This window comes from Canis lupus, chromosome 32, assembly GCF_011100685.1.
Source record: "Canis lupus familiaris isolate Mischka breed German Shepherd chromosome 32, alternate assembly UU_Cfam_GSD_1.0, whole genome shotgun sequence".
Classification (NCBI taxonomy): Eukaryota; Metazoa; Chordata; class Mammalia; order Carnivora; family Canidae; genus Canis; species Canis lupus.
In genome coordinates this window covers 29,440,973-29,457,134 of record NC_049253.1, presented here as the reverse complement: position 1 = coordinate 29,457,134, position 16,162 = coordinate 29,440,973, and the positions used below count along the sequence as shown (strand labels likewise).

The 16,162-nt window shown below is 42.0% G+C and overlaps 1 protein-coding gene across 1 annotated transcript in view; it reads left to right on the top strand.

The window, feature by feature from the left end:
* The window catches only part of AFF1 (AF4/FMR2 family member 1), a 197,149-nt gene that overhangs the window by 106,239 nt on the left and 74,748 nt on the right, over positions 1–16,162 (top strand). The window contains exons 3-4 of the mRNA XM_038582193.1: positions 3,095–3,215; positions 3,612–4,532. Of these exons, the coding sequence (XP_038438121.1) occupies positions 3,095–3,215; positions 3,612–4,532 (1,042 nt within the window). The remainder of the gene's footprint in view (positions 1–3,094; positions 3,216–3,611; positions 4,533–16,162) is intronic.

The window sequence follows — 16,162 nt, the reverse complement described above, 5'->3', positions numbered from 1 at the left end:
AGCAGGTGCCCTTGGGAAGCTGCTTCTTACCTGTGTGTGGTACATGTACCAAGTAGCTGTGGAAAAGAGAAGCTTGGCATTTCGGGTTGCTTACAAGACAGTTGCATGCCCTACCTGCTCTGCAAGTGGCTGTAAAAGCAAGTTGGAAGGAAAAAAGTTGATTTCCTGATCAACCCTCTTAATTGGCTCTCATGGATGTATGTTAACGTTACATGATTTTTTTTTAAGATTTAATTTATTCATGGGAGACATGGAGAGAGAGGCAGAGACATAGGCAGAGGAAGAAGCAGGCGCAGGCTCCCCATGGGAACCCTAAGGTGGGACTCAATCCCCAGTTCCTGGAATCATCACACCCTGAGCCAGAGGCTCAACCACTGAGTCACCCAGCTGCCCCTCATGATTTTTTTTTTTTTTTTTTGAGCCAATGAAGAATTACCAAAGTTATAAAATAACTGAAAGGAATTCCTGAGTGGTCATCAGGTTCACTGTGCTGCTTTCAACCAGAAATAACTCTAACTGTCCAAAACATGTGAGATTCAGACTCTGTTGAAGAAGATTCCATAGCTAGTTTCTGGTTTAGTCTTTTTTTTTCCAACTTTTTTCAGTATGTTGACTAACATAAATTGTTCACTTTGTAGTTCTCTTGTAAAGTATGACATCAAGCTATCCATTCTTTAGGAAAAGTTTTTGTTATGGTAAGCTTAAACAGGTAATTCTTTGGCCACATCCAGGTAAATTTAGCCAGGTAGCTTAGCCTCCTCACCACCTTAAGGCTATGGTAAAAGCAGAAAATAACTTTATAGATGGCTATTTTTAAAAAATTGTTTTTGCATATGTCTTCCGGAGTTAATCTTTAAAAATTTATATGTAAGTCTTTAAAAATACATTATAAACATAGTGGCTGTTTTTTAATTTAAAACTAATGGTTAGGGATCCCTGGGTGGCTCAGCAGTTTAGTGCCTACCTTCAGCCCAGGGCATGATCCTGGAGTCCAGGGAAAGAGTCCCATGTCAGGCTCCCTGCATGGAGCCTGCTTCTCCCTCTGCCTGTGTCTCTGCCTCTCTCTGTGTCTCTCATGAATAAATAAATAAAATCTTAAAAACAAAACAAAACAAAGTAATGGTTAGTTTCTATGTAAAGTACCGTGCATTAGCATCAAGAGAGAGAGAAGTGAGAGGTTTTATTTTGATGGAGCTCACATTCTAGGGGGAAAGGGGAGGAGGAGAGAGAAGCACTCATTGTGTTATATTAGCACATGCTTGGTGAATTTAAGGAAGCCTTTAGATTGGGTAACATTGGAACCACCCTAGAGATTTGCTGGTAGCTGAAAATCGGGGATAAGGGTGTGAGGTTGAGAGAGAAGCAGAGGAAATTTGTTTGATTAGAATGAAAGCATCAAGGTCCAGGATACCAGTGAGGAGCAAGGAATAGTCTGGAATGCCCAGAATATACAGGTGGTTTGTGGGTGAATCATATTCCATGTGTGAAATGGTCCTGGGAGAATTGATTATCATTCAGAGTTCTAGAGATGAGATTAGAGCAAGAGGCTGCTTTTAAAGGTTATGTTTGGGAAGTAGACATGACTGTCAAGGAGAATGCATGAGGCAGGTCTACAGGGAAACAGTAGGGTGATATCTAGAGTAGATTTGTACTAGATTATTGGGAGAATTTTAATGCCATAGCAAGGATTTAGAGTTAATTCTGCAGCAGCAAAGAGCTATCAAATGCTTGTTATTTTAAAATGTGGGTAGTGGCATGGGAACCAGAGCTTTAGGTTGGATTTCTTTCTATGAGAAGGCTAGTTTAGAGAGACAAGATGTTGGGGAAGCAGGGAGAACAGTAAGTAGGCTCTTGTTGGAGAAAATAAGACAAGTCATGAGAGCAGAGAGGCCAGGAAAAGGGGTGTCTGAGATCAGCACTATAATTTGTGAAGGTGTGCATGTGACCTTGGCAAGACAGTTTAATTTTTTCCTACTTATTTATTCACATAATGATGGGGGAAAGGATTCAGTAGCTCCCCTAGAAATACATGTATGAGGACAAAAGTCAGTTTATAGTTCTTACTATCATTATTCTTATATATCACATATGAGTGTCGGGAGAGTGTGGCCTGTGTTGCTGACCTGTGGCCAGCCTACTTTGGGATTACATGCTAGCTAAAACTGCACTCTTGTTGGTTTCCTTCTGCCATTTGTCTGTCAGTGAATGCATTTTTAACCCTTTTAGTGCCAGGGCTGATGATTTAGGATATATTTTTATGTGGTTTAAGTAGGGCAATCAGATTATCAGACTTCTCGGTAGGTAAAGCTGACATCTAAAATTGGATTTTCCTGGGGATCCCTGGGTGGCTCAGTGGTTTAGCACCTGCCTTCGGCCCAGGGCGTGATCCTGGAGTCCTAGGATTGAGTCCCACATCGGGCTCCCTGCATGGAGCCTGCTTCTCCTTCTGCCTGTGTCTCTGCCTCTCTCTTGCTCTGTGTCTCTCATGAATATTTAAAAAAAAAAAAAATGGATTTTCCCATCCTTTACATTTGAAATGAGAATTAAAATTATCTTTTGGGGTTTAACATGCCAAGACACTCCCGGTAGAATAGGCAGAGAATGAAGTAAATGCTGTTTTGGGTGCTTGGTAATCTTTTAATTATGAAATAAACCTTTTGATTTTAATCTTCCAAAATGTATAATAGTGATCCAGGAAAACAGCCTTATTAAAGTTCACATCCTGCTGACTCCTTCAGATGAAAAGCTTCTATCTCTACCCCATATTTTGCAAGCTGAAAGTAAAAATAACGCTAATCTTGTCGCTCTTCCACGACTGCCTATAAAAGACTGTTCAGTTTGGAGTCAGTCCTGAGCCACGAAGGGCAGTATTCCAGAGTGACTGCTTAGGTTTCTGGAGCCAGGACTTAAGGCCAGAGGGTCACAGCCTCAATCCAGGAGTGGTTTGGGGGACTTACGCTTTCTTTGAAACATTTCCTTTGTTATCACTTCTTGTTGACCTCTCCTGGCCTCCCTCACACATGTACACATGCAAAACGAAACTTGGACGCTGATAAATTTTATTGTTTTTGTTCCTTTGTGGCATCTGAAACAGCTTGTACAATGAAGACCGGAACCTGCTTCGAATTAGAGAGAAGGAAAGACGCAACCAGGAAGCTCACCAAGAGAAAGAGGCATTTTCTGAAAAGATCCCCCTTTTTGGAGAGCCCTACAAGGTATTCAGTGAATACTAGAAAGCCTGATTTATCACCATATTTCACTCTGTAATAGAAAGTGAGTTTGAACAGGGGTCACAAATATGAAAATAAGACCACTTATCTTAGATTGTCTTTGAAAAAAGAGTGAAAATTCTCTGTACTTTGCCATTCAAATTACCAGTTTGTGGTCTTCCTTTGTAATGTTAGTCTCCTGTCTTTAGTAATATTTGTCCAGGGTGGGCTTCTCAACAGGATAATTGAGTTTAAACTGCATGTTACATTTTATGTTATACATTAAATAGAAGTGGATTTTTTTTTCTTTAAATAGTATTATGTAACAACATTTATTAAATGATGATTTTCCTTAGATTTTTTTTTTCCAGTATCTAACTCTGCTATATTTTTCTTTTCCAGACAGAAAAAGGTGATGAGCTATCCAGTCGAATACAGAACATGTTGGGAAACTATGAAGAAGTGAAGGAGTTCTTTAGCAGCAAGTCCCACCCTCATCGCTTGGATGCCTCTGAAAATAGGTTGGGAAAGCCAAGATATCCTTTATTTCCTGAAAAGGGGAGCAGCATTCCATCCCACTCCTTCCACACGAGTGCCCACCACCAGCCTGTTAATACTCCTGCCTCCGGACCACTTCCTGTTGGTAACGTAAGCCAGAACCCAAAGATGGCACAGCCAAGAATGGAACCAATGTCAAATCCTCATGTCAAAAGCTATGGCCCACCAGACAGCCAGCACCCAACCCAAGATCGCCTTGGTCAGGAGGTGTGCGGCTCTGGTCATCACAAAAAAGGTGACCGCAGAGCTGATGGAGACCGCTGTGCTTTGGTGACAGACTCTGCTCCTGAGAGGGAGCTTTCTCCCTTACTCTCCTTGCCTTCCCCAGTGCCCCCCCTGTCATCTGTACATTCCAACCAGCAAGCTCTTCCCCGGACACAAGGAAGCAGCAAGATTCACAGCAGTAACAGTAATAGTAAAGGCTATTGCCCAGCCAAATCTCCCAAAGACCTAGTAGCAAAGGTCCATGATAAAGAGACCCCTCAAGACAATTTAGTGGCAGTTGCCGGCCTTGGGGTGGCCCCTCCCCAGCCACCTTCTCAGACTTTCCCCCCACCTTCCCTCCCCTCAAAAACTGTTGCGATGCAGCAGAAGCCCACGGCTTACGTCCGGCCCATGGACGGTCAAGATCAGGCTCCTAGTGAGTCACCTGAACTGAAACCACTGCCGGAGGACTACCGGCAACAGACCTTTGAAAAAACAGACTTAAAAGTGCCTGCCAAAGCCAAGCTCACCAAACTGAAGATGCCATCTCAGTCGGGTGAGGTGAGTGGAATTTCATATCTGGGGCAATTTCAGTGTGAAGGGGAATTCAAGATGGAAGTTTCTGGTGACTTGGGGGCATGGGTATCAATGGCTTTTGGGTTATGAGACTCCTTTTTGGCTTTAGGATTTTGTTGACCCACAAAGAACTCAGGTCTGAGATGAATTATTGATGACAGTGAAATATGATTTTCAGGAAGGTATTTTTAAAAAACATTGAGCCATAATTTATATACTGTGAAATACAGAGATCATGAGTACATTTTGCTGTGTTTTGAAAAATGTATACACCTGTATAACCCACAACCCAGTCATATTTATCATGAGAAAGTTTCAGGAAGGTTTTGAGCTGTCATTGCTTTTGTTTGTTTGCTTTTACTTGTATGTTTGGGGGAGTACTGACTTATTTTAACATTCTAGAGGAAAAAAAAGAAAGGAGTGGTGGTGGTTAATACTTCCTCAGCCTCAGTTTTTCTGAGATCCAAACCGTAAAAAAAAAAAAAAAAAAAAAAAAAAAGTTAAAATATTGAAGGCAAAGCATTTCCAATGGTTTGTTCCCAGTAAATTACAAGAAAATCTGAAGCTAAAGTTCTGTTCTAGTATTTTTTTCTTTCTTTATCACCTAAGAATGAAGACTGGGGGTGTGATGATGTCTTATTGGAGAGTGAGTCAAATATACAATACAGAATGTTATTCATGGCTTTTTCAAGTAACCAAAATACTTGATCTTTTTAAACAACAAAAAAAATTCCTTTTTCTTCTCCTTTGGTAAATGGCAGCATTGTGTTTGAATGAAGAGAATCAGAGCACACATCTTATCACTGAAATTCTAAATTAGCAACAGTTACACCAAAATTCAGATTAGTAGTGCAAAGTGAAATGTTTGAAGTGAATTTGTCTGAAAGCCTATCTGCTAAGGTAATGTCCTTGGTTTAGTTACATCTATTGTATAAACATTCTAATTTGCATATCCATCACCCGGAGGCTTTTGTGTGTACCCAGATATCAGTCCTCTTACATAGTGCTAGAAGGTAAAATTCCTTAAGGCTTAAAAACAAAACCAAGGGAGACTCCTGGATGCTTAGCTTAAAGATAACCCTTATCTTGAAGGAGGAAAATCTATTCCTCCGAGGTGTCAGTTTTTGGTTTAGAAGAGGTTATAGCTCTGTCCACAGTCAGCTCTTGAGCTGTAGTGAGTCTGAATGTCTTCAGAATGTGACTTGATTAGAGGCTGAGGAAAAATGGGAAAGAGAGAGGAAAACAAGTGGTAGAAATGACCAAGATAGCAGAATTCTGCCTTTAACCTCTTAAGTTATGAAGATTTCACTGTAATGAAATACTTATTAAACATTTTCTGTGCTGTGCTGGGAGGAATGGTAGGCAGCAAATTAGAGCCCAATGGAATGAAATGAGATCCCCTTTCATAATGGCCAGTCATCAGCCTGCCTTATAATTTGTACAGTGAAGAACTTAGTGGGATTTTCTTTGCTTTGTTTATCAAATGAGGTATGTTCAGTTTTCCGAGTTTAAAAAACATAAGGGAGAAATTTAAACATTTTCTTTCTTTCTTTTCTAAGATTTTATTTATTTATTCATGAGAGACACGGAGAGAGAGAGAGACACAGGTAAGAGGGAGAAGCAGGCTCCCTGCAGGGAGCCCGAAGCAGACTGTTTTGGGACTCCAGGATTACGCCCTGAGCCGAAGGCAGTTGCTTAACTGCTGAGCCACTCAGGCGTCCCAAACATATTTTCTTAATTAAAAAAATTAAAAAGCAACTAAAAATTGCTTTTAAACAAATTTTAAGACAAATCAGATATTTGCATTGTATACCAAATGCATGACCATATGCTTAAGCGCAGGGCAGGATGCCAAGCAAGTATTGGTCCTTGCCCTAGGCGAGATGACAGTCTAGTATATAGGTCAGCCTCCACACAGGAAACAATTAGAGAACAATTGAGTCCAGACTATCTACTACTTGGTGCCTAGAGAAAGTTTCAAACTGCCGGCCAGCAGTCTTAAAGCTGGGGACCTAGGTACATTCAACCAATGGGATTTCCAGTTGACCGTCCAGGGGAGAGGGTCCTGGCTAACTTACTGCTTTCTTGGTGGAAAAAAAGAGATAAGCCAAGCTGAGATTTCTCTAAGGCCTAAGAGCTCCTCAGATTTAATGTGTATTTCAAACATAGGACCATGTGATGGTTCTTGAATATTTTCTGAGTGGATATTTGAAATGCACAAAATCCTCCATAGGTTTGGTGATTGAAGAATGGGGTTTTCTGGCACAGGGTCATCTGCTATCAACAGTTTGAGTAGATGTAAGTATTTTGTCTTTGGCCTGTGTTTGCAGTGAGCATTCATTTTAATAGGATAGCTCTGTCTAGTTTCTCTTCAGGATTCTCACGCTAGTGGCAGCTGTGGTGCCAACTGCCTTGGAGTCCCTGGGCAGATGGAGGGTGCCGGGCAACAACCACTGTGAAGAGGGAATTCAGAGCTAAGGTCTTGGGGTAAAGGGGGAATGAATCTGGGAAGCAGGGATATTGGTGCTCTCTGGCTGGGTTTTGGATCTGTTTAACTCTTTTAACTAATCTCACATTTCACAGATTTTAACATTCATTTTCTGTTCACACACCTGAGAAAATGGGCATTAAATATTTTTGTTTGTTTGTTTAAACTGTAGGTTGGATTAAAATCTCAAATTTTAGTATTCTGATGAATCAAAGGAAAGCCTAGAGTGGGGGTTGGAAAAAGCAGGTATTAATCCCAAAGCAGGTAAACTAAATATCGAACCAGAATATTAGCAATATCTTGGGCTGTTTGTGACATTGAGACAGAAGGATAGAGCATGGCGATAGAGGAAGTTGGCTCTTGGTAGCCCTGAGAGAAGGGGAGTGGGAGTAACTAAGTGGTTTTCCTTTATTTGCTTAATTTGCCCTAAGGCAAGTAAGAGGAGGTTTTTTTCCTGGTTTTCTGAGTGTGAGGGTTTTGTGGCTTGTTTCTTCACCGCCAACCCCTTCCCCATGGCTTCCATGAAATAGTATTTTAAAAAACGAACCAAACTGGGAAAATCCTCTTGTCTGCCTGCCTCCTTCATTTTCAAGCCACGTACATGTGAATTCCTTACACCACACTGTCCTTTCATTTTGTGGAACGTGGTTTGTATATTTTAGTTGGTTCTCCATAAAAAATGATATTCTTTTCTGGAATAAGTCATTCTCACAGTTAAAACTTAGTCTTTGCTAAAATCCTACAGGGAAAAAAATCATCAAGAGGTCAATATTCTGACCACATAGAGGCCTGTCTCACAAAAATCTGCACTTGGTTTTTCTGTGGGCATGTCAGTTTTAGTTTTGTGTCAACTGGAAGATGTCTAGCAGCTTGAAATGACCCATCTGAGGGGTACAGCCAGGACTTGGTGATCTTATGTGGATACCTTCCAGCTGTAGAGTTGCCACATCAGATGGACTTGCCCAAGTGGAAGGCTGAGATTCCTCTCTATCCCTCTTTAAAAAAAAAAAAGTTTCATTTATTTGAGACAGAGCCCAAGTGATGGTGGGGGCGGGGCAGAGGGAGAAGGAGAAGCAGACTCCCTGCCTAGCAAGAAGCTGATTCCAGGCTCAGTCCCAGGACCCTGGGATCATGACCTAAGCCAAAGGCAGATGCTTAACTGACTCAGCCACCCAGACGCTCCTCTTTTCTTTCTTTAAAGTAGCCTCCATGTCCATCGTGGGTCCCAACATGGGGCTTGAGCTCATGACCCAGGGATCAAGACCACCTGAGCTGAGATCAAGAGTCAGACACTCAACCAACTGAGCCACCCAGTTGCTCCTATCCCTCTTGTCTGCCTGAAGATATCAAATGAAAGTGAGAGAAAAACCAGGGCATCTCTATGTTGTGTTGCTGAGCATAGACCTCAGGATGGGTATAGGATTTATGAAATAGATGTTTTATTGAAACAGAGAAATAGAATAAGCCAAGATGGGCATTTAAAATTGCATACTGGGGATCCCTGGGTGGCTCAGCGGTTTAGTGCCTGCCTTCGGCCCAGGGCGTGATCCTGGAGTCCCGGGATCAAGTCCCACATCAGGCTCCCTGTGTGGAGCCTGCTTCTCCCTCTGCCTGTGTCTTTGCCTCTCTCTCTCTCTGTCTCTCTCTCTGTCTCTCATGAATAAATAAATCTTTTAAAAAATAAAATAAAATTGCATACTGGATTTAGAATATTAGACTTTTAAAGCTAAACAGCCCGTTCATTTTGCAAGTATGGCCTAGGAGGGTGAAGTCACATAATTTTGCTAAGATTTATAGTTAGTAGCAAAACCAGAGCTCGAACTCTCAGTTCTATGATCTTTCTGCTTCTGCTTGTTAAGTACAATTGGAGACTGCTGGAAGATCTTGAGTAGTGATAGATCTTTCTCTTTTTTGGAAAATAAAAATCATTTTAGCTTCTGGGTGGAAAATGGCTTGAGAGGCAAGGGTGGAAGCAGGGAGACCAGTTAGGGGTTGATAAATGATTGATGGCTTGGAATAGGATAATAGAAGTGGACTGGTGCGGACTGGACAAATTCCTGATGTTTTTGGCAAAAAACTGGTAGGGATTTGGTTGTCCAGGTCAGTGCGACAAATTGGCAGTCATAAGTAGCAGAGCAGCTCAGAGAAATGTTAAGACTAGTAATGATAAGTTTGGACTGTGTTTGCATATAGTCGGCATTTAAAGCTTTTGGGACTAGTCTGCCTGAAAAGTGCCTGAATCAAGCCCTTCCTGGCTCAGCTTAACCTGTGGCAAGGGGCAGCAGGTGGGAAAAATGAGGATGAGCTGGATCTTCAGAAATAAAAGTGGAAGACCAAAAAATAAAATAAATAAAAAAGTGGAAGACCATCCTGGGAACTTGAGAATCTGCTTATAAAGTAGTAGAAATGATAGGTTTCCATTTTTTAGAGTTTGAAGTATACATGTAAATGGTACAGTTATCTTAATTCACTCAAAATAACTCCTGGCATCTAGCAGAATTTACGAGTGGTTTAAATTTGCTACTGCTTCGATGTCCTTATGTGGTCCCATGCCACACCCCTCCAGATGAATCTGATTTTGAGTCCTGATGGTCTCTGATTTCCTTGTGGCCTCTTATGGCACTAGTGAGGAATGATTTCTGTCACCTAATTTCCAAAACTTGGGTGTCACCTGAAGCTGCAAGTTCATTGTTGGACCACCTTGACACATGGCAAGTCTTAAATTGAACTTTCCATTTTCACTAAACTGCCAGCCTAACCGTGTGAATTAATCCACAGTGGAAAACTGTGTGTAATAGTGATTCACTTTGCATTCATATGTGCGAATGGTCTTTCCTTATTTGTTTATTTGAAGATTTTATTTATTTGTTCATGAGAGACCCAGAGAGCGAGGCAGAGACACAGGAGAAGTCCTCCATCCAGGACTCTGGGATCACAACCTGAGCCAAAGGCAGATGCTCAACCAACTGAGCCACCCAGGTGCCCCACAAATGGTCTTTCCTACTTCCAATTTAGTTCTCTTATTTTAAACCTTGAAAAGAACAACTTGCTTATTATGAAATGATCTCACCCTTTAGGCCGTTCACTTCTGGTATGTTGGTGGTATGTATCTTGCTAATGCAGAACTCAGTGGAGTTAATCTCACTCTCTTCCATATACACCATCAATTTTGTGACTTGTAACTAAAATATCTAGAGCACCTACGTTGTGCCAGGCCTTATGCTGGGGACGGGGTTACAATGGTTGGCAAAACATGGGCAGCCCTGGTGGCTTAATGGTTTAGCGCCGCCTTCAACCTGGGGTGTGATCCTGGAGACCCTGGGATCGAGTCCCACCTTGGGCTCCCTGCATGGAACCTGCTTCTCCCTCTGCCTGTGTCTCTGCCTCTCATGAATAAATAAATAAAATCTTAAAAAAAAAAAAAGGTTGGCAAAACAGGTCATTTCGATCCTCTTGGACCTTGACTATCTAGTTAGGAACTGGCATTTAAATAACCACTCAGGGATCCCTGGGTGGCGCAGCGGTTTGGCCCCTGCCTTTGGCCCAGGGCGCGATCCTGGAGACCCGGGATCGAATCCCACGTCGGGCTCCCGGTGCATGGAGCCTGCTTCTCCCTCTGCCTATGTCTCTGCCTCTCTCTCTCTCTCTCTCTCTGTGACTATCATAAATAAATAAGAATTAAAAAAAAATAAAATCTTTAAATAACCACTCAGAACACTTGTAAGAACTTTGGCAAGTGCTGTAAAGGAAGGAACCCACAAACCATTACAAGACGGATGAAGGGGAACTGTGGCTTAGAGAATGAAGGAGCTCAGAGAATTCAAGCAAGACCTGAATAGAGTAAAAGTGATGGAAGTGAGGGGTTGTCTTAATCTGTTTGGGCTGCTATGAACAAAATACCACAGACTGGGTGGCTTATGAACAACAGAAATTTATTTCTCACAGCTCTGGAGTCTGGAAGTCCAAGATCGAGGCGCTAGTAGGATCACATTCTTGAGAGGACCTTCTTTCTAGTTTTAGTTGGTGTCTTCTTACTGTATCCTCACTTGGTGAGAGGGGGCAGGAATCTCTCTGAAACTTCTTTTATAAGGCACTAATCCCATTTGTGAGGGCTCTGCCCTTAAGCATCTCCCAAAGGCCCCTTCTCTAACTGTCATCAGTTTTGGGGTTTCAACATGAATTTAGGATTTCAGCATGAATTTGAGGGTTACATAAACATTGAGACTGTAGCAGATGTGCTAGGAGTTAGGCAGCATAAATATTTCAGGAAGAGGGAACAGCATATGCCTCTGGCTAATGCCCAGTGATGTACAGAGACTGTTACAAGTACTCTTGGGTTATGAGCTCGGTAGTGTAGATCAAAGGGGAGTTTTGCATTTCTGAAACTTGGCAGCACATCAGAATCACCTGGGGAAGCCTGCTAAAGATACAAGTTGTAAAAAATTAAAATTCCTGGTCCCCAGCCTGGGAGATTGATTCAGCAGGTACACAGGTAGGCTCATACATCTATATCTGTGATTTTTCATGAGGTTTGTTCTAGAGCCTGGCAATGAAAACTGCCCCACAGGAGCCAAAAATAGACCCCACGGAGTTAAAGGACTGTTTTCCTCCTAACTGGTCCCAATATCTCCCAAGTGAGCCTCAGGCAAAAGGATCACTGGGAATTGATGGGACTTTCTGTCCTGAGAAGGAAATGAGAGTAGCCTCAGGGAAGAAACAAGGGAGTAAGATTCCAAAGACTACAGACACTCCTTTCTTGTCCCACTGCTCCTGTTTCCTTTCTTGTGTCCCCAACATTTTCAGGCTTGTGGGGGAAGTAAAATTCTTTTCTCTTTTTTTGGGGGTGGTGGTGGTAGGGAGTAAGATTTTGATACAATCTTATCTAGCTTGCTTCAGTTTTCTAAAAGCATTTTTATTACAGTAACTTTTTGAGCAAATTAAATTAGATTCTGGGAGCTAGCACTCAGTTAACTTGGCAGACCTGCTCTACTTAAATATTAAGAAAATGGTAACAGAGCAGAAAGGTTATCTGTGTACACAACTCCCTAATGATGCTGGGTGTCTAGAGTGGAATACTCCGAATCTGGGAGAAATATTGTATAGTAACTAACTTGTATCTGCTTAGAGGCTGGCTGAATTTTAGAGCCCTGAAATACCTAAATATAAAAGTGAAAAATAGTAGCAAGTGATAGAAATTTTAGAGCAGAATCTTACAAACTGGCAGCCTGAGTGCTAGACGGGGCCTGTGGGCTATTTTGTTTTGCCTGTCTAATGTGCCTGCGTTCAAGTGTGTATGTATTTGTGTATGTTTTGGTTGTTTTTGTTTCCTTTGAGCCGATATTTACAAACTGGAGAATTCTGGTGAAAAATCAGATTTCAGTTTCACGAACTGCAGCTGAGTAGAAACTGCTCCTTTAATTTCCTGATCCTGGTAATTTTTTGAGTCCGAAGAAACACTTTAAATTCCGAAGGCAACATTCTAAGTGATAGAGGCAAGATATTACTGAATCCCCTCTAAAATCGCTAGAAATGAGTTGGTATGAATAATGGAATTACATAAAGTAGCCCAAGAAGAAATCCTACAATTGAACCTTGAAAATATTTTTGGGTGGTATTAATTGGACTTGTTTTCCTTGTACGTTTTATGTTCTGTTTCTTCTCAAAATGCCAGAAGTACATTTGGTACCAGGATAAGAAATTCCTGTTCCTCCTTGTTGTTTTCACACTTGAGATGTTTGTGGAGAGTTATTGGATCCCCCCTGGGTCCCTCATGTTGTGCCTTTGCCAAAATGTAGACATTCAACTCTTTAGAATCTTTCCAGGTCGCACGCTCTCCCAGGCTCTCACATAGCCACTAGAGTCATTTTAGCTCTTGTCTAGATTAATTGTGATTTATTTTGAGCCAACTGATAATCTTCAGGGACAGAAAACCAAATATTCCAAGGGGGAATCTGTTGATGACCGAGTTAGTAGTTTTGATTTTGGTTGTTTTGATGGGAGTGACCAATACTAATGAGTTATTTAAGCAGAATTCCTTTTAAGAGAGAATCCTGGTTCCTGTTATCATAACAAGTTTATTTTTTGGCCTTGTATTTCTCCTCTTCAGTTGCCAAGATCTATTTGAAAATTGTTATTTTCTGAGGTTAACTTTGCTCCATGTTCACATTTTCTGAGAAGTTTATAAGTCGCTATTTTTATATTGATATTGTTTTCTTTAATTGTTGAAATCACTAGGTTGACAGCCTCCCCTCCCCCCAGAGGTACAGAGTCCACACACACCATTAGTTTTCTCTTGAACTTCATTTCATTCCCTCTTTAAGCTTGGCCTACTTTCTGTCTGCATTTTTTCCCCCTAACCCTGTGGTAATTTGTCAAGCCCACTCTAATCTCCTTAATCCTTTGGCTGAAGGGTTTTGAGATTTAATGTTTTAATCTAAGGGCCTCAGCATTTAAGTAATTAGAGGTCCTATTTCTAGCCCTGTCCCTTAGGAAAATCACCTTAGGGTTGGTTTTTTTGTTGTTGTTCCAGTGTACAAATAGGACTCTGAAAACATATATTAGGCCAGAATTTGAAGCTTTGAATTGAGCTGTGTGAATTAAAGAAAGCATTCCATGCTGTTCAGATTTCCTGAAAACCGTACATTCTTTGAGCGGTTGACTTTTGTAGCACTTTGGGTTTTGGGTATTGGCAAAAGTGCATTCTAAGCCAAAGTATTTGGGAGAGAAGAAAACACTGAGGGAAGACACAGTGAAGAGCCTATCAAGAGAGGTTGGATAGAGGCAGGGCAGAGCAATGGTGGGGGGAGCGGGGCGGGGTGGGGTGGGGGATGAGCCCTCATGGTGAGAATGGGGACAGTTTGTGAAATTCTTTAGTTCCTTATTGAGTAATTTATCCAAGAACCAATGCTTAATAAAAAGGAGAAATTACTTTGGCTTGAAGGCAGACAGCACAGGGTTACAATTCTGAGACCTTGGTCAAGGAACTTGACCTTGCCATGTTGTTAGTTTATTTACCTGTACAGTGGGGCTACTAGATTGAGAGAGGGTAGTCCACAAGAAATGCTTGGAGCAGCACTTGGTACATAAGAGCTCAATGGGTGGTAGTAGGAGCAATTAGAGTTAAAATTTGAACTGGAAAAAGTTAGAATTTAGACAGAGGGATATCAGAATGAGGAGTTGGTGTTGTTGGGAAGGTAGAAAGACTCTGAACACAGTCTTGTTTATTGGCATAGGCTTTAGAAATGTGGGTGGGATCGGGACACCTGGGTGGCTTAGTGGTTGAGCGTCTGCGTTTGGCTCAGGGCATGATCCTGAGTCCCTGGATCGAGTCCTGCATTGGGTTCCCCACTGGAGGCCTGCCTCTCCCTCTGCCTGTGTCTCTGCCTCTCTCTTTCTGTCTCTCATGAATAAATAAATAAAACCTTTAAAAAAAAATGGAGGTGGAATCAGATCAAAGGGATCAGGAATTCCCAGGTAGGTGCTAGGTGAAGAAAGCCCTAAAAATTTGATGTACAGGTATTAAAAATAAACCAATGAAGAGCCTAGCGAAAAACAACATATGATTAGGGGTGGGGTTATCAAGAACATTTTAACTGGTTTGTGAGGTGAGGGTACCACTGTCCAATCCTGCCTGAGAGAATAGGGGGCACTCAACTCCTGTAAGGCAGATTCCCATAGCTTGGCAATTCCTGGTATCAGTGTTTCCCTTTATAAAAACTTAGGCCCTTGAGAATATTTTACTGCCACCCCACCGCACCCCGTTTTAATTCCAAAGCCCTTGCTTATTTGTTTCTCTCAGTTGTCACAGCAACCTTGTGAGTTTGGGCCATTGGCACAAATCACTATCTTACAAGCCATGGAACGGAGTGTCTTAAGAAGTTTAATGGTTTAATTAAGCTCCTGAGTGGCAGAGCTGGGGGCATGAAACCAGGACCCTTAGCTTCTAGTTTCAGTACTTTTTTTTTTTTTAAGATTTTATTTATTTATTTATTTATTTATTTATTTATTTATTTATTTATTTATTTATTTAGATTTTATTTATTCATAGAGATGCAGAGAGAGAGAGAGAGAGAGAGAGGCAGAGACACAGGCAGAGGGAGAAGCAGGCTCCATGCAGAGAGCCTGACGTGGGACTCCATCCAGGGTCTCCAGATCACGCCCTGGGCTGCAGGCGGCGCTAAACCGCTGCGCCACCGGGGCTGCCCACGATTCTATTTATATGAGAGAGAAGGGGCTCACACATGTGAGCACAAGGCAGGGAGGGGCAGAGGGAGAAGCAGACTCCCTGCTGAGCAGGGAGCCCTATACCAGGCCTGATCCCAGGATCCCCGGGATCATGACCTGAGTGAGCTGAAAGCAGATGCTCAACTGACTGAACCACCCAGGCACCCCTCTAGTATTCTTTCTATCACAAAACATGGTTTCTGTGAAGTAATGATCATTTGTTTAACACTCTGTTTGAAACATTAAGAGCTCTGACCTTTCTCCATGGCCTTACTTTCATGTCAGTGTCTGATACATGCAAATATTGGGTGGTACAGATGATTCAGATGAGAGGGTGATTAAAACTCAGTTTTAGTCGTGATGGCCTTGTGGCTTCCTCTGAGGTTTCCATCCTTTAAAAAAGGAGGCCACCAGTTATGAGATCTCTGGGTTTTCTCCATCTACATTATTCCCCCCACCAATCTATACTTATATTCACCATTTACCTCTTTCCCTTTGGTCTTGTAGAAGGAGCTGATCCTTTTCTTGCCCTTCCACCTGCGCACCCTTTTTGGTTACCTTAAGAAACCTTTTTTCACCCCTTACTCTTAATTACCTCTTTCTTGTTTCCTTCCTAGCCAGAGCTCTGGAGAGAGAAGTAGGTAAACATTTCTTGCCTGCTTCTTCTCCTCCCAGATAATCTCTGAACCCACTGCAAGTTGACGTGTACCCCTACCAATCCACTGTGCTGCCTCCAGTGGACTCCCGATGGACAGAGTCAAGGAGTATTGTTGAGGTGGGCATAGCCTGCTTGGCCTCTCCATGGCCTTTTACACTATTGACCACCATCCCCTGAAATACTGCCCTGGTTTGTCTGGTTTTTCCTCTGGCCTCCCCACACATGCTTTAATGATCCCCTTTGGAG